The 19,667-nt window shown below is 36.6% G+C and overlaps 1 protein-coding gene across 2 annotated transcripts in view; it reads left to right on the top strand.

The window, feature by feature from the left end:
- Positions 1–19,667, top strand: part of Nachralpha1 (nicotinic acetylcholine receptor alpha1) — a 154,769-nt gene that overhangs the window by 94,262 nt on the left and 40,840 nt on the right. For both annotated transcript variants that reach the window (XM_083041352.1, XM_083041354.1), the window contains 2 exons: positions 3,393–3,437; positions 14,912–15,021. In XM_083041352.1, the coding sequence (XP_082897478.1) occupies positions 3,393–3,437; positions 14,912–15,021 (155 nt within the window). The remainder of the gene's footprint in view (positions 1–3,392; positions 3,438–14,911; positions 15,022–19,667) is intronic.

Genomic DNA, 19,667 nt, shown 5'->3' with positions numbered 1-19,667 from the left:
TTTTAGTTAGCTATATATTTTTGAGTTTACATTGAGCCCTTTTAATCACTTACATTCATATATTGCGCTTTTTATTATATCAAATCTACGATTACATCAAAATTACGACATCTCTTCCTTTATAAAATTAATTTTCTGTAAATTAACGTATATATACATATAGTGGTTTATGCACAATACTTGCGATTTGTAGAGCTGTTGATACATTTGTATATTTAACAAAGCGTCTATCTCGCGCTGTCATACCGTTTAGAAGAATAATACATTATTGAATCACACTTGATGGATTTTCAATATATAATCAATCTTCGTGTCGATCGAATCAATAGTGACACAGGATCCGTAATTTTTCAACAAGACAGCACGCTAGTTAATCTTACGCTTCTGGGATTATCGATATTTACGATTGTTCGTTTGCTAGAATTCCGGATGCTTTTTCTATCGGTTCAACGATTGAAATGCATCGATTACTTCCGATTCTCGTAGAGTAGCACCCACGCTATTGTTGTTACGTGCAGTAGTTAAACCCGACGTTAACGACACCGTTTTGCGATTGTAAAAGGCGGCATCGTGATTTTTCGCGGCGATAAATTGGACATTACGCCTTGCGACGATAGATGTTTACAAAAGAGAGGCTCGTGATTTAAAGAAAAAAATATTGCGTTTAATTTATATGCGCCAACGTCGAGCTATTAAGCTTTTATGTCTGCTGGAGAGAAAGATATATCTTTTTTTCCCCTTTCCTTTTACTAACCGTAAAAAATCTACACAACCCCATTACTCGGAATTACTTAGAATTTATTTTTCCTTAATATAAAAATATGTCAATATCCTTTGAATTATAAACGATTGAGAGGAAATAGGATAAGGTATAGAGACGAAAATCTAATCTGACAATTAATTGACAGAAGCAGCTTATATTTATTTTAGGGTTCTTGGTTGTCAAAATATCTAGAATTAAAAGTTGAACACATATACAATTTTGACTTTTGAAAAATGAAAGATGCTTGATAAATATTGCTATTTCCGTCGATGTTTCATTATTTTATGATTATTATTAATCTTGCTATACTGGCGCAAGATCGAATCGCAGTATCTCATCTGAGATAATTGCGCGGCACTATCGTATTATAATTTATAATCGCATATGCAGTGTGTTTCAAAGCGATCACAACGGTATATACGTAATGTCCGATTCGGCGACCGTAATTACTAAACGCGGTCACGATATCCACTTGTCGCGCTTTCAGGGATGCAAGTCCCGTCCGTATATCCGGAATATACACGGACATTAATATGGTTGAGTACGAAATCGTAACCGCGCTCACGTTCACGGGGTGCTCCCGTTATTATCACTTAGCTATTACGCGCCGCGGACGATCGTTGATGCCGATATATTTGATTACACAGCCGTGACTATCCGTTACACGCTTAGCCTGTCCGTACGTTTCTCCCTCGAGTTTGTCCGCCGCGATAATTGCTAATGATACGCTTGCGGGAGAGAACTTTAAGCGTTGTTGCGTGAACCACCATCGCGGACAGAGGACAACGATAACAGTCGCCATTTATCCTGAAGCGCGACGCTGCGTGTTGAAAATAACGCCGCCGTTCTATTTAATTTAACGCTATACCGATTATTTCAGCACCGCGCGCACCGTGTTTCGCACCTAAAAAGTTTTTACGGAATTCGTTTTTGTTCGTTTTACATAACAATATATGATGTGTGTACTGAATTGCATTTTCGGTGTTTTATATTTATATTTTACGATACTGATATAGTTTCACGTTATCAAATCAATCGAAATTTAGTTAACAATTTTTGATGCAGGAAATAAATTATTTTATTTCATTTAAAATTTACTTATTTATAAAAATTTAATTATCTTGCCAAAGTCAAAATTAGTACTAGATATTATTTTTAATTCCTTATTTTTTAATTAATTTTGGATTCAAGCGGAGTTTATATTTGGAATTTCACCATAATATTTCAATTAAAAACTAAAAGCTACGACAAATAATTATATTTTTGTAAAAAAATTTTTAGAGGGAAATTAATTTTCTAAAGAAAAATTGTTATCGAAATCTATATCGTGTGCAAACAACTTCGACTGACACGATTGCGTGAAATCTTTTACCTTTGCAATTAATTTTTTCTTTTTAACCGAAAACCAGAGATTTCAGCGTTAAGATAAACCGAATCCGCCGAGCCAGTGCTAAGTGAATGCCGTAATTCTCCGTCCGAATGTCCCTAACCGAGATCTGCATATCTGACGTGAAACTCGGGCGATGACTATTGACGACGATGCGACTGATTGCGGGACTATAACCGTAATCGCATACGAACATTAACGTTTCACAGCCGTAACACAGCCGTGGTAGTGGTTCGACGACCTACGATGCCCCCCTCACGTAGCGCGCAGCCCGTCCGCCCAGAGCTTGACACTTGCTACTGCCGTGATCGCGGATAGCTACGATGCCTTACCTGCCGCTGTCAACATTATCGCGTACTATTACTACTGGGCGGCCGCCGCCGCCGGCCGGACCCTAGCGCTTGTCAATGACTACTGATATCGAGGCGCGCGGCTTCAATGCCGGGAGCCGTAACTGCTGTAATGTTCGTTGACGGTTCTATTGGCGCGATGGGGAAATCTATTGACCTGCATGCGGCCAGGAGCCAGATAATAACTATTGTCTCGCGCGGTTTGCTCGGTAGTTTGTGTGTTGTGAAATTATATATATAATTTCTCTAAAGTTTTTCTTTGAATTTTCATCACACGCTTTACAATTTTTAACCACGTATAATTACGATTTTGATCGAAACGTGATATCTAGATATCTGTGTAATTAAAAAAAACTGAGATATCTCTTTACAGTAATAAATGTAGCGTACAGTTTCATCACATTTCATTGGACATTTTTTAATCAAATTAATTCAGCTTCTTTTATGCTATACAATTTAAGTTTTTCGAGCGATATTGTCATGATACAATTATACTTTAAAGAAACATTCTTACCGTCAAGTACGGTTCTTATGTTACAAATATTTAATAATCTCAAAGGTTATATACATATGGAGACCGCAAATGAAGAAGATACTGTTTGTCTTTTCGGAAAAAGAATAATATTATATTCGGATATTTTATATATATATTTGAAAATATATCTGAGATTTTTCAGTATAGAAAGTGGATGTACTCGACGGTGGAATGATTTATTGGTATCTTCGCGAGCGCTCTAAGAGTCTCTCTCTCTTCTGTCTTTCTCTTTTGTTCTCTAGTATCATTCTAGTGTCTCGAAGAACCAATAAATCCGTCTCTGAGTAACCAGAAACGAAGTAAGATAACGCCTTCTGGAGATCGCATGCTCATCCTCTTTTCTATTTTCTTTTTCAGAACCTGAAGAACCAGATCATGACGACAAATGTTTGGGTGGAACAAGTGAGTAAAATATTGTCTTTTTCATATGTATATTATATTAAATTTAAGTTAATCGTGTACGTAAAGCGCACATATGACATTTTTTTGACGTAATCTTGTTATTTATAGAATAAAATTGTGCATAATAATAATAATAATAAATAATAAATAAAAGTAAAAATTAAAATTAAAATTAAAAAATTTTCTCTCTATATAAAATTCTATATGTAATAAAAGATAAAATTAAAAAATAAATACTTATATGTATTTTAATTTGAAAGAATTTATTATACAAAAAAAAACAAATTTATTTAAATTGAGTAAACTAAATGCAATATTATAATATTGCCTCTTTAATTTTGATAGCTAATTAATAATTTATTGTTAATTGTATAATCAGTCGCTTATTACCTGTGCGTACGTTTATTTTATTGCATTACCTGTGCGTACGTTTATTTTATTGCATTACCTACTTTATTATTATTTATTGTTACTAAAATAATTATAATTATCATTATAATTGAAATATTTATATTAATGTGTCTCTAGGATTATTGAACGATTGAACGGAGTTTATCCTATTTCAATAATTAATTAGTAATTAATTTGAGAATCTAATAAAATATGCAAGAGATATTCGCTCTTTCATGAATTATTCGCACAATATCGGTTCGATAATATTTAACATTATCGATTTTCGATGCTTTTCTTGCAAAACATACGATATAGCTATTTTGTTATTAATAAAGCACAGTATTGCTTATAATCTAAAAATTCGTAACTTTTAGTAATTTGCAAAAATGCTTTTCCATTTTTTTGAATATGAAATTTTTTTATCGAGAAGATATTCACAAAGATATATACGTGCTGCTAAAATTTCACATTTCTGTCTGCGAAGGACGAGATTACAAAAGCCGAATTTCGCCATTTTCGCGAGTGCTATACACGAACACGATCGTATCGCTTTGACTGTCAGATCTTGCCACTCGACATAAGGCGATGGTTTGGAATTTCAAAGTAGACGAATTTCATTCACGTTTGTCGACGACGAAATCCGAATCGACGCAGAGCAGTTGGCCTTTATTGACGTGATGTCCTCCTCTTGAATTCGCGAGAATAATTCCGTGACACGATCGTTTTTCATCTGTTCGAATTTAATCCGTTTTGTGCTTTTTCGAAGAATTGTGCTGTATCTTCTTTATGCTGTATCTTTTTTATTACTCTTTGTTCACTGCTGATCGCATAGGAACATAAACTTTTGTTTTGATTTTAACAGGAAAATGATTGATCTATTTATTCTGCTTTTTGCAATTAATCATGAAAAGTTTAGTTTTTTTTAGTTTTTCTGAAAAGCTTTAGGATGTAAATAAAGAATTCATGTTTTCACGAAAAATCTGCGAAATATTTAGACAGACGTCTACGATAATTTTTATTTTTAAAATAAATTTAATAAGTATGGAGAAGATGTATATATATATAAATTTTTTTATTCAGGTTAAAATTTGTATGTAAAATAACATACAAAATTCTTTATTTCTATTTATTATTCTGTTTTAACATTTTTTTGAAAAAGTAAAAAATTTACATAAATGCATATATTAACAAATAGTATTCCTGGTAGTATTCGAATATTTAATTCGTTGCAAGTGTGTGTAGAGCAATACTTATCTCTATTTCTAATTGTATATAAAATTTTATAGACATTTTCAATCACTGAAAAATATAAAATCTCGAAGTAAAAAGAAGCGAGATCGTGATGACAGACGGTGTTACAGAATGATGTTTGTTGAGGGAATCTTTCTGATTTGGTTCAAGACGCGGAATGTCAAAAGGCTTGCTTTGCCTTTCTATGGAATCTAGAAGCGACGAGACGGTGTCGATGGGATGCATTTTAATTGTAAAGCAGCTCGGGCGCACGTACTTGCCCCACTCGCGGATGCAACCCTCGTCTTGCAATGTGGAAAATTTGGAATTCTCGAAGAGTCGCCGGCCGACGCCTGGCGACGATCCAAAAAACTTGATACCGCGGTAGAATGGATTTGGTCGGAATGTATCTGGATGCTTGTTGGTTGACTTTGGTATAACTTTTTGCGAGCGTTCCAACTTTTTCCGTACGTGCGAGGCAGAAGAAAGAGAATTCGAAATGAGCTTATTATTGATTAAGGAAAGTGGCTATATATAAATTACAGGGCGTATCTAAAATCTAATATTTTTTTTTACGACTGATATAATAATTTGTATTTTCTTTAATTAGAACACATACGAAGCATTTTTTATAATATATGAGTTAGATCTCATTGGTCTCGATCTGTTTTATTGTGAATTTAATATGTAACTTAATTTATCTTTTGTTTATTATTCAAGTTAGTATTTAATTTATGAATATATTTATTTGGATCTTTGCAGGTCTGAGTGAAAAATTAATTTTTTTATTATTTCATTTTTTTTTTTAGATACTCAAAACTTATTAATATTAAAATTTTATTCAGTTCTATATCAGAATAATTGTGATTGAAGTTCGCTTTCTGTTCCAAATATTATAACTTTTTTTTATCTTTTTTTATATCTCTTTCTCTCGATCTTTGAAAATGCAACATTCTCGAATCTTTGTAGAGAATTTCCGTAGAGAATTTGAGCGACCTTGAGTGCCGGAACACGGTTAGCCGCGGACAATAAGCCTTTAGTAGCGAGACCCGAACTTCCTGGAAGTTCGGCTCGGAAAGTTAAAGCGTAGGCAGAAGATCTCGATTTATATCGGGCACTTCCCGTTTTGTACGGAATTTTTTTTTGCTGTTCTACCCTCTCTCCCTTCTTTCCTTTTATCCGCGTCGTCGGTTCGTTACGATCGTTTGTCAGTGTCGATAAAGCGAGGTCGGCGATCTTCCTCTTTTTTCTTTCCTCTTTTTTTTCTTTCTTTCTGACGTCGACCCGCAGAAACGATAACGGACGAGTTCCCCTCCGGCGTCATGTCAGCCGTCGATGAAGTGGCACTCCTTTATCAGAGTTTCGGAATTGCTCGTGATTACTGTTCGAGCATAGGAGAAGAGAAGACTGACTGGCAGTCTGAACGACATGCTTTGATGGGTTCGGAAGTTCCGCGATACACTCGGGGAAGTAAACAGTCATATGTTTTTCTTGACAGAAAGCCGGCTGAGGCGAGGGAGGGAAAGTTTAATCGAGAATCGTGCGACGGCAGCGGTGGTGTCTTGTTTGTATAAAACAGAGAAGATATCATCTTCATCCTCCGAAGACAAATTGCACAGTCGATAGAAGCAATAGGGGAAGAGGGTGGCAATGGAATCTCGCGACGGGAATAGGACAAGGGCTAAAAAGAAATATTTCTCTCGCAAGCTGGTTATAATTGGGGAAAAAAGAGACAGACAGACAGACAGACAGATAGATAGACATATAGACACGAGAGAAGAGCGACACGGTATATCTATTAGTGGCACAACTGCGCGGCTTGCATAATCATCATCGCGATCAATTTCGACCGGATTTATCGAGTTCGAGTGTCCCCGATACGGGCGCGGCCGCTATTATTGATATTGTTAGAATAATTACAATGAATCGGAACGAGGAAGAGAGAGAAAACGAGATTTGATGCACGCGCGACTGGCTGGTTCGCGGGCTCGGCGTATCAGTTCGAATTTCATCGTCGATAGGAAATCGTAATCGACTGTGTGTGCGCCATTCGGAATTGCACGATGCTCAATTACGATACGCGCACGCAAATTATCGACTCCATCGAAAAATTATTTAATTGGGTTATCGCTCGTATCAGTACTGTCGCATCTCGTTCGTGTGCATTCCGAGAGAGATATAGATGGACAGATAGAGAAAGAGAGAGGGAGGGAGAGAGAGATTCGAGCTCTCGTGTTATTATTAGTGGAGACGGGTTTTCAATTCGTCATCTCACTCTCTATTGTCGAGCACCGGCGGAAATCGGACCGAGTTCGCGACACAGGTGGGAGCCGCGAGGAGAATCTCTCTTGGCGACGATATTTATACTATAAATATATGACGGGGGCGGGGGTGCGCGCGCGCGTCATAGGGAAGTTTCCGTACTCTTCCTGCTTAGCCTTTGTAACTACAACGTAATATAAGTAGAAGCTCTCTAGCTCTCTTCCCGGCCTTTTGTTCATTAACCGATGCGCTGCGATCCAAGACTCGTGCCGCACTTAACTCCTCGATAACACGAAGAAGAAGGCGCCCGTCCGCGTCTTACAAAGACGAGTCTGATTAACGGGATTCAGCATCGCGTCCGCGAGAATTTACCAACAGTATAGGCTTTTGTTGTATCGTTGTTACGTAACGTTGTTGTACTGCGAGTCTTTATACACGAGTTTATCTCGTCCATTTTTGCGAGTGTATATCGCGACATTATCATCCAGTATGTCTTATTAAAATTGAACGCGTTAGACTTAATGTTTAATATAATTGATTATATGAAAATATGAATAGACATATAGGTATTTCAAGTTCTAGACATTCCAGGACAAGTTCTGGAATGTTTGAGTTTCATTAACAAATGTGAGATGAAAGAGATACACACGTGTTCTCGATTTGACACTTGAGCACGTTTTTCCTACTAGTATTCAATGCGCGACTTTACGTCGAGAATGAAGCAAATATTTTACAAGAGACGTCGTATAACAAAGATTACATACCTGCCAAAAAATTAATTCCTATGAATACCTATGTTATTTTCTCCGCAGAAATAACGCGCGGTTGACTTAGGGATTATGGATATGTGCGATCCTTCCAGCTTGTTCAAACGACAAGGATAAGATGTCCGCATCGTACCGTATTTATTCTATCTGCTATTCTGCCATTGTGTGGTTGCTAAGCGAGTTTTGCGGCTTCCTAATGTCCGACACGGACGATTGTCAGCTCTGCCAGAAAACAAGCCGACAGTTTCCGTCGAGTCGTGCCAAGTTTTCTCACTTACTTTGGTAACAACGGGATTTCTTCCTATCCTCTGCTACTTGTTTTCCACCTTGCGCGAAAATGTTCTGACACGAACTCCTACAGGAGTTAAAAGATTCTATCTGACCTGCCGCGCGAGAGAAAGAAATGCTGACTTGAGATATCAGCGGATCTGTGCATTCGTATGATCTCGAACGATACAATCCTGCTATTTTATTGCGAACGTTATTTTATGTATAATGCAGATGAAAAGGAAAAAATGCTATCGTCAATTTTATTTCTAACATGAATTTTCATATGAATCTTCTCAGGTATATACGCAATTTTTTTATGACATATATCTTTTGCGCACTAGCGGATCCTGACGTCGACAATAGGGGGGCGGGGGTTTTGCAAAATTATTTTATTTAATATTTTTGGTTTCATGATTAGCTTTTATTCCAGGATCAACGACGTCGATAGCTCTGTAATGTTTGTTTTTCTTTATTTATATTTTTTAAACAAATTCAGCAAAACTGTTTCTTTTAATTTGCCGGGGGGGGGGGTTAACCCCCTCCCCCCAGGATCCGCCAGTGTATATATATATACATATTATATAGATATAAAGAATTTCTCGCCTAATTATTTTCATGCAACAAAATTTATCTCATCATTTCGTCCTGTGTCTGACTTAATCTATACTTAACTCCTTGAATGCGTAATGAGTATAATTTACAATATATCTTATACATACATATTGTGTATATTATATAGATACAAAGAATTTCGCCTAATTATTTTCGTGCAACGAAATTATCTCATCATTTCGTCGTATGTCTGACTTAATCTAAACTTAACTCCTTGAATGCGTAATGAGTATAATTTCCAGTGTATCTTATACATACATATTGCATATATTATATAGATATAAAGAACTTTGCCTAATTATTTTCGTGCAACGAAATTATCTCACCATTTCGTCGTATGTCTGACTTAATCTAAACTTAACTCCTTGAATGCGTAATGAGTATAATTTCCAGTGTATTTTATACTTTTTTATATATGTATATTATATAGATATAAAGAATTTCGCCTAATTATTTTTATGCAACGAAATTATCTCACCATTTCGTCGTATGTCTGACTTAATCTACACTTAATTCCTTGAATGCGTAATGAGTATAATTTACAGTGTATCTTATACTTTTATATATATATATAATATATATATAAAATATATATATAAAAAATATATATATATATAAGAGTATAAGATACACTGTAAATTATACTCATTACGCATTCAAGGAGTTAAGTTTAGATTAAGTCAGACATACGACGAAATGATGAGATAATTTCGTTGCACGAAAATAATTAGGCGAAATTCTTTATATCTATATAATATATACAATATGTATGTATAAGATACACTGTAAATTATATTTATTACGCATTCAAGGAGTTAAGTATAGATTAAGTCAGACATAGGACGAAATAATGAGATAATTTTGTTGTACGAAAATAATTAGGCGAAATTCTTTGTATCTATATAATATATACAATATGTATGTATAATTTACAGTGTATCTTATATATATACACTAGCGGATCCTGACGTCGATAGCTCTTTAATGTTTGTTTTTCTTTATTGATACTTTTTAAACAAATTCAGCGAAACTGTTTCTTTTAATTTGCAAGGGGGGGGTTTTACCCCCCCCCCCTCCCCCCTCAAGATCCGCCAGTGCTTTTGCGTATATTTATATTTAACATTTTATTTTTATATTATTTTTTAATAATAAAATAAAAAATATTTATGATAGAGTCAGACAGTTGCCGGTTCTTTTTTTGTTCTAATGCAGGTAGAAAGATACACGTTTTTTCATATCGGAAACAAGCAATACTTGTATTTCAAAGCTGCTAACTCCGCAATTCTGTTATCAACAGTAACAGTTCTGCTGGTGGCTTGAAAAAATATTGTTGATAAAATTGCAAGGTAAAATTCTCGCGCGCGCATCAGTTCCGCTTTTTTTGTTTTTCGCAAGAGCTAACGTGACAGTGTGTTACATCTGACAGGCTAAAATCTGAAAGCGTCGACGGAACACAACCGTGTGCCGCAAACGGTGCGCAATAATCGACGGTGAATTCCGCTTGTATGCTACACTCGCTTTATTCCAGGCGTCGCATTGTAATGGAAGAGAGGGAGGATGTGTCTCTTCACGAACCGAAAAGCTTCCCGATTGTCAATCGCGTGATACACACATGTGACTCTTCGGCGGTCGAATAAACCGCAGCGCCGGTTTGCTACTGTGTGCGTTTAAATTCTCGCCCTCTTCTTTGAAATCTTTCTCGCTCTCTCTTTCTAGCTCTCTAGCTCTCTCTCTTTACGCAGGATACGTCGACAAATCCTTTGGGCGCCGCGCGCGACAGGAGATGTCGAGAAAATACAGAGATTCTTCTCCGCCATTCTCGAGTTTAAAAGGTTACGCTCTAGATAGTCGTCGATTTCGCTCCCTCTCTTCACATCTCTCCATCCTCGACGATACGTTCCTCGACGTGGTGCGAACTGATTTACGATTCACCTCGGTCTTGCCTCCTCGATATCGAATGTAGTCTCCTTTAACAATGAGATATATTTAAGGAAGTGAATTGTAACCTGGGAAATTTAGTTTTTGTCGGAAACGGAAAATGCACATATATAACAGAAATTTTACTACTATATACTAAATAAATAAAAAAATTTATAATTTTTATCCAAACATTTCTTAAGTATTTTTTGTAGCAATTTCGACGAGGAATTATAAATTATAAATTATATTTTTGTTGTCGCTCTTTATATATATAATTATAATATTAAATAATTAATTATTATGTAAACGAAGGATAGCAGCAAAGAAATAAATTGTTTGAGAATATTCGATACGAGAAAGAAGATTGAAGTTTCTTGTAGCGCGTTCTTTTCAAGCGACGAAAGTACTTTTTTCGCGCCGTAAGAAAGAAAATATTGCTCCTAAATTACCAGCGTTTTTTCTCGCGCTAGACTGTAATCGCGCTTGGAAATTCAGTACATAGCGGCTCACTATGCGATTTTACAATGGACGTCGTACAATCGATTTCCGTCCCCCGATAAATCGCATCTTGCGGAACGCTGGTAGAAAAATTCGAATGCAAATTACATGTAGCGTAATTTACGATCTTGTGTTTAAGAGTTAAATAGAATTTAACTTTATGTTTGTGCCACACACACACGGCTACAAATGTTTGGATTCTTTAAATTAATCGTCAACAGGAGAGAGACCTGATTATTTATTTTTACAATCTATTATTTAATAATTAATTTAAACATTAAATAATATGGTTAATAGCATTTAAATACGCGTTTGTGTTCTTGATATATAAATTTAAAAAGTGAAAAGAGATTTTTTTAAAATAATTTGACAGAAGAATTATTGAAACACAGCTGTTTAGATCATGATCGATTTAATGGTTCCCAATTAGGAAAATAAACGAAACGCGTCTTTTTTATGTAAAATTTTTTTTCTCGCTGAATTGTTTCAATATTCTATTTTTAAAGCACTTTTATCATATACTTTTGTGATAGCACTGAATTAATTAACGAAATTATTTAGTTTATACAGTTTATTTTAGCTTTGATCTTAACAAAGGATAGAACTCTTGCGAATGTTTGCTGTCCGATAGGATTTAGTTCTACAGTTTTTCGCTCAGTTTTTTCTTTTCGATCGCAACTCACCGAACATCCATGTCTCATACACTCGATAAAGTTGTCTCAAGGGCGTTCCCTTTCCTCTGGTTCCATTTTCGTACTGCGTATACTACTAAATTAATGTCGAGATCATTTGAGCCGCCGTATAATGGTTTTAGCGTGAAGATAATTTTCCATGGTAGATGTGCGACGGTTTATCATCACGTATGCCACGATGTTCCCGAAGGGGAGGAAATTACCGAAGTGTATGTAGCTATAACTGCGTGCATCTGTTCACATTATATACGCAGCTTTCTCAGTGTCAATGATTCTCCAGACGGCGCGTTTCCGAGAAACATATTTATTAACGCTTTTATCTCGCTTTTTGTCTTATGTGCAATTATATATCGTATATTTTTAACAAAATGATATAATAAAATCCTCTTTATATTTATGAAAAGATTAATCAGGAAAAAATAATTGTCCTTAATCCTTAAACTACAAATTAAAATCATTTGACTGTACCGCTCTCTCATTGCCAAAATAATAATTGATCTCGATACGAGTGTATGTTGGGATCGTGTACGAAATTTTAGATGCGCTCCGCGGCGATGCCAGATACCTACCAAACTCGGCTAATTGCGAGCGGAATAATTAATGCCTGTAGGAGCAACGAAACTCGACGCTTCGCGAGCGCGAACATACATCGCGGGTGCACCTGCAGCGGCTGTTTTCTGTCGCGCGTTGCCGCCGCGTCATATAATTCTCCGTATATAAGATGATGATGAAATCAAGATGTCTTAGTTGCAGGTGTAATTTAACTACTAATTGTCGATGCAGAAGCGTAAGTCTGAACACTATCGAGTTTGAGATTTGCATAGAATTCAATTTCCAAATTAATGCGAAATTAATTTAATTGGACATTGTCTTAATTGCGTTGTTATTGAGGAAATAAAAAAGAATTATCTGTATATCCATACGACGTTATTTGTTTTTTTTTAAGTGCAAACGCAAATTGCGAACATATAAATAATATGTATATGAATTTATACATTACATTATATTTGTTCTAAAATCAAAACAATTTCTGGTATTTTTTTTGTCCAACGATGTAATTTGAAGCAGATAAGACGAGCAAAAAAAATTAAACAGCACTATTGTTATTACACATGCAACGGGAGAGTTTTCAAAATTTCATAAAGTCTGTTGCTTTCTTCTTTTAAGCTGATGAAATTTCTACATGTGTATTTAATAGCACACATGTATGTAGAGATTTAGAAATAAAAGTTCCACAAACAAACAAATAAATTAGCAGATTCTAACAAATAAACTTATTATGTGCAACGCATTTAAAAAGTAATGTAATTTTTTGCTTTTATATGTAAAGATTTCCTGATGTTTTATATTAAAAAGAAAAATTACGAGGAAAACGAAAAATAATTTTATTCTCTCTGAGAGAAAGAAAGAGAAAAAGAGAAAGACAGCTGTTTTAATTTTAAACTGCAATAATTTTTTATTTTGGCTATCCGGCGTAGAAAAAACGATTCCGAATTCCGAATATTTTACATTCAAATAATGATGCTATAATTCTTTGAATATTGCGATACTTAGGAATGGTCGAACAATTTTCAGAATATCTGCATAGCAGCTACTGGAATATTAATTATTAAAATCAGGAATTTTGTATGCACACATTAATTAATTGCATACAATTATTAGGTTATTAAGAACGATGTAAATTCAGTCGGCGTTCAGTAGACGAATTAGTGGAATTTAATCTACGACCGAATGTCGGCGAATGTTGGGCGTTGCTCGAGTATCGATCAGGTGTAAGAAAATTCTTGCTTCGCTACTGCTAGCTCAAGCATCCGTCTCGCAAAAAATATCGATGCATCTTGCGTGACGCGCGTATAGATACCCCGCCTTATGATGTTCGTCGTAATATCTCGTTCAACTCTTCCTTCTCGTTATCGTCGCTTCTGCTCGACACGCTAACGAGTTAGGAGAAAGGCATGCCGATATCAAAGGGATACATCCTTCGCTGAGAGTAGTAATGAAGAAAGGGGAGAAAGAACTTTTCTAGAAATGGTTCCACATTTCCGCGTCATAATGTACCCGAGAACACCGCTATCTTTCTCGAGTAGAAAAACTTGCGACGAGACCGACGAGCGGAGGGAAGGAAAAGGTAGAAAAATTGCGGATCTCTCTCGTGTAATTACTCTCTCCCTCTCTTTCTCTTAATCGTTTTACCTCGTTTGCTCGCGTAAGCCGTTACTATGGAAAGTGAATCTTGGAAATAGGATCTTCCTGCCCGGATATCCGCTACGAAGGGCGAAACTTCCGCGAGTAATTATGAGGATCGCCAAGACTGTGGTCAGAGGGACTCGAAGTCGGACGGCGGGATATATTGACAGCAGTTAGGACGATTACGGACGATTACCCACTCTCCCTCGCACGATTGCGGAGGGTGCTGGGATTTACTCATGAAATAAAAATATAGCGTTACACATAAATACAATATAAATAATGTTATATACAAATTAATTTTGCTTTACATTTTCTATTTCTTTCTCACAGATGAGTTTTAATTTATATATACGTGGAAAAATTATACTCTCTTCTTGCTGGAAATGAATCTTTTAGAAAAATATTTTCATATTTTTTACGTGATTTAATTTAATAATTCTTTCAAAATGATGGAAAAGTAAAAAAAATTACGCAAAAAGGAAGAGAAAGAGGAAGAATGTATACGAGTAGAAAAACCAATCTCGTTGTTCTCGTTTCGTGGAAATTTTCTTTACTCTTGTCGGACGCTCGGTAATCGATTAAGACTTCTTCATCCCCGTTAAATCGGTGAGACATTTACGATTCTTCTCTCTGCTTTCAGGAGTGGAACGATTACAAGCTCAAGTGGAATCCGGACGACTATGGCGGCGTCGACACCCTTCACGTACCATCGGAACACATATGGTTACCTGACATTGTTCTTTACAACAAGTGAGTAGAAAACATTTTTTTTATTATTTCATCTACGATAACATTAGAGAAAGCGGACGCGTTCGACATTCAAATCATATAAGCTTATCTCTCTTGAAGCAATCGACGATGTCATCTTTTCACGTCGAGCAGATTTTTCGTTCGCGCGTGTCAACCGATTTTCGCGTCGCTTCTTTTACCTCGAACCTGGGGGTTGATCGTCACACGCGAACCGACCATATTTTATAGGATTTCACAGCGCAAAGTGCGAAGAAACGTAAAGCTATGCTCGGAATATTTCTTCAGGAGGGACGGCACGTTTTCGCCCGCTATTTTGAAAATCCATGCCGCGACGAACGAGCGAGCTACGTAGGTAGCTACCCTCTGCGCATCTAGCATTGAGAAATAGGATGTACTCAAGCACTAGCCGAGGACACTTTTACGAGGAGAGGGAGTTGTAGAAGCCCCTTCGCGGAGAGAGGTCGACTCGTTTGTTCGGCGGTTCCCGTGCCGCATTTCATGCTCGATGATCCTCGCACGTAACTCTCGAGTAACCGTGCGGAAAAAGGTTACATCTCGGATATACATACACAGAGCCTCGACGAGATCGTTGGTAGTGTGACGCTTCGATATCGCGGATGCTCGAGCAATTCCGCGGTAAAAGTAACTCGGGGAGTCTACTATCTGGAAAAAAACTCTGAGAAGAGAATTCTGAGGGGGGGATTCTTTCTTATTTTTTTTTAAGGTTTTACAGACGTTCTTTGTAGAATTATCGAGCCGAATAGCGTATATCGCGAAGCGAACGAAAAGCGTATCACGAGATGATGTAGCTTAGCGAGCGTGAAGGTAGATAGATACACAGAATTTGCGATTTCACAGAACTATCGCGGATATCGCTCGCATGCGTGACGCCGACATCTATGACCGCGGATTTCATTTTGCCGTGAGTCTTCGCTGTGCTACAGATAGTACTCGAACGCGATGACGTGATGCATAATGTGCGGTCGGCATAAGCCGCAAATTGCATAAATCGGCGCAAATTACGAAACCATTAATCCGGAGAATGGGGGCCGAAATTAATTGCCCGGTGTATCCCGGCTTGATGCAGCCCTTCGTCTCTTCGCGCGGCAACTGCATCGCGTTGTTGTAACGTTTAGTTACTGACAAGTGTCTACGACGTAGGATGTGATATATTAATTATAGTGATAATAACAACTTTATTAAGCGCAACATTGACGAAACATTCTAATCAGCGACTCCAAGAACAATAGCGAATTTCATCGAAATCTGTCGGAGTTGAAAAAATAAAATATTCAAAAGAAAACTCCATATATTGACAGGAGATTGATGATACTCTTGCGATTTCCGATATCTCCCCCGCGAACAACCGAGTCTCAAAGGAGGAGGAGGGCAAGCAATCTCTAGTCTCGTCTAAAGACGGTGTATCAAATAAGCTGAACTTAACCCGCCCTATTAAACTCCATTCCAGTGTGCGACTTCAATCCGCTATTCTCATTTCCATCGGGGAACTTTGAATCCGTCTTGCACGTTCACGAGCCACGCAGGATATCTCTTGCCTTACCTTCTTCATTCCTTCGAAGCGATACATTATGTAAAACTCACCCTGTGACGCGCCAAGACGGCACTCTGCCTATGTGCACTCTACGCTCGATATATTTTCTCTTATTTTCTATTTGCCATACAAAGTGCCACTCTGAGCTCAGCCGTTATCGTCGCTTTCTGATACAAAGGTATCAAACGAACGAAACAACTTTATGTAAGTCATTAGAGAGAAAACATTTTGTCGATTTAATGGACCGGATATTGTCGAATCGATCAAATTATACCAAATTAACGAGATAATATCGTTGATTGCTGTAATATATAAAAAATAATCTCGTTGAGATTACATCAATGAAATAGTTTGATAGAATTATATATAAAATTATCTTATATTTTCTCTCGATTTCATGGAATTGGCTAATATTTACTGAACGTTTGTAAGTGTGCATCAAGATAAGATAAGATAAGATAATGATGCAAATACATATTTTACGATGATTGAGAAGTAATTTTGTCATATGGCAGTAGCTTAAATCTTTGCATGTTGTAGATCCTTCATTTTTGTATTATACAGGATAAATAAAGAATGCAGTACGCAATCACGAAAGAGATTTCTTGTATAAAAATAAATTTAAAAAATATAGAATAAAATCCTTTTTTGTCCAAAGCTTTTGGTTTCGAGAAAATTTTTAAATTTAAGATATTTATAATATATTCACTCTTTTTTAAAACGAATAATCTCTAATGATCTTTATTATTTATAATTGAAATTGTCCCAAAAGCGACTATTAATATATAAATATGAAAGTATAACATTCTCTTTAGTGAAACGAGATTTTATATATTATAATCTAATTTACTGAAAAAGCTACATGTGTAAAACAGCTAAATAAAATATCTAGATAAAAACTTTACTTTTTTTAACAGAGAGAATTTTATAGTATTTTTTTATATCTTTTAAAAGCTGCTATCGAGCTAAATTAAATAAGCTTAAATATGTTATCAATCTTTTCCACTTTTTCAAATCGCTTTTTTTCTCGTCTAGCACGAAAAAAATTTGTTTATATTCTACATTTTTTATCTATTTTGCATGACCTTTTTTTCGAAATTTGGGCCATCGTTTCAGTAATCTCGTAAAATTGCCATTTCGCAAGAATGGCTGCGGTATGCCAAGTCTACATAGAATCGGCGAGGTAACTAAGCGTCTGTATGTACGCGAAGGGCCAGGGAGAATAGCGGCCAAAGGGTTGCTTAGGCACAACGACCCTGGCGCGGTACGTGCCGCCGTGTGCCGCAAAATGCAAAGTTAAAATATGCAGGAAACGTACGTGCGGGCGAATCTCGTTACTCCATTATCACCGGATTACTGCACCTGCAGCTCATCCCAGATGCGCGCCGCGGTAATCCATTCCAGTCGCCTCGCGAGAAAACGGATATGACCTGGTAACGAAGCAAAGGGGTTCTTCCCTCCGAGAGCAATTGCACACGTGTGCGTAAAAAGTGCAATCGATATAGCAATTGTTTTCTCGAACGATGCGGATTTGATACGTAGGGGGAGGAAGGGGTGAGAGAGGGATGAGAATTCGATAGAGCGAAAAAAAATTGCTACAATAGTAAATTACTCGTAGGGTATTCAAACTCACTTTGGTCACATATTTATGGAACTCTCTCTCTCTCCCTCTACTATTTCTCTCACTGAACTATCCAGCTCGCATTTCGCAAGTGTCAGCCGCAAGCTCTCTCGCGTCCAGTTTTCCAGAGAAGCACTCTCGCGTGCGCCATAACACGTTATCAATTGCGGGATCAAGTCCGTCTCACCAGTGGATGCCACATCGTAAGCATCGAGATCTACGACAATAGGGAGCTTTCCTCCCTCGAAACGATCGCGGGGTGGATCGAGGGACGGCAGGGGTGGCAGGGTAGTAAGTAATATCGTGCCATAAAGGGTGCCTCAGCGCGGAATGCGGTTTGCAACGATTCAAGCTTTTCAGACCGGCGAGCTCTTACCTCGTCGAGGTAGGACAAACTGCCCGAGTAAGAGGATACCGATGCGGTCTAGACGGCAAAGGTCCGCGCGTTCTCTTCAGCGAGCCGCGGAAAAGATTATCGGTCAGAACTTTACCGTAATGGCCGGCGATCCACAACGTCGGCCGCCGATGTCGTCGTCGTGTTAGTTTGATGTGAAGATCTCGAAAAGAAAGCGATTTTCGCGGAATAGTAGTACGAGTACGCAGTGTATCGCGACGTACAAAAATAATATTAAAATTTAATTTTTTAATTAAATTAATAAGTATTTTTAAATTTTCAACATTGAAATTACACATCTAGGTATATTTTATTAATTTTTAAAATTTTTATACATTTTAAATTTAATTCTCTTTTTCTTCTTATTCGTATTTATTCTAATTTAATGTGTATTAACTATAAATTAGAATAAATATCAATAAGAAAGAAGAGATAATTCAATATAAAAATTTAAAAATCAGTAAAATATATCTGTGTGTATAATTTTAATTTATCGAAAATTTAAAAATATATAATTTAATTACAAAATTAAATTTTAATATATACCTATATGTTATCATTGATTTATTGGTATACAAAATTATATGTGAACCTTAAAAATTCTCAATACAAACTTAAAGAAATCAGCAGTATATATACAATATTTAGCGGTGTCTTATGTGTCACTAAATTAGCATGTTTGATGATTTATAAATGAAGATACGATATTTCAATGAGACACATTTTTAATTGTATCTACGATAAGAATACATTAATGAATAGAATGAATAGAATGAATATTAAATTAATATTAATTATTGTGATCGTGATAAATCTCGTGGCGCTGACCGGCGCGGCGAGAGGACAACGTCGTCTTTCATTATGTCATCGCGCGGGTTCTTGCGCGACAGTTTTTTCAAGGACTCGTTTCCGATAGGGAGAAAGTCGGGAACGGGAGAAAAAGACGGCGACGACGTTATCATTAAGATTTGCGACAAGGAGCTATGTGTCTCTCATTGCGGCTCGAAGCCGTCGAGGATGGTTTTTACTGTCTGCACGAAGTTCCGAGATTTACATGACGTGGTCGCGCAAGAAGCGCG

This window comes from Prenolepis imparis, unplaced genomic scaffold (genome assembly GCF_030444845.1).
Source record: "Prenolepis imparis isolate NDT839.2.m4 unplaced genomic scaffold, iyPreImpa1.0 SCAF_7, whole genome shotgun sequence".
Taxonomy (NCBI): domain Eukaryota; kingdom Metazoa; phylum Arthropoda; class Insecta; order Hymenoptera; family Formicidae; genus Prenolepis; species Prenolepis imparis.
The sequence above is the reverse complement of the archived record's forward strand: the minus strand, read 5'-3'. Positions and strand labels throughout refer to the sequence as shown.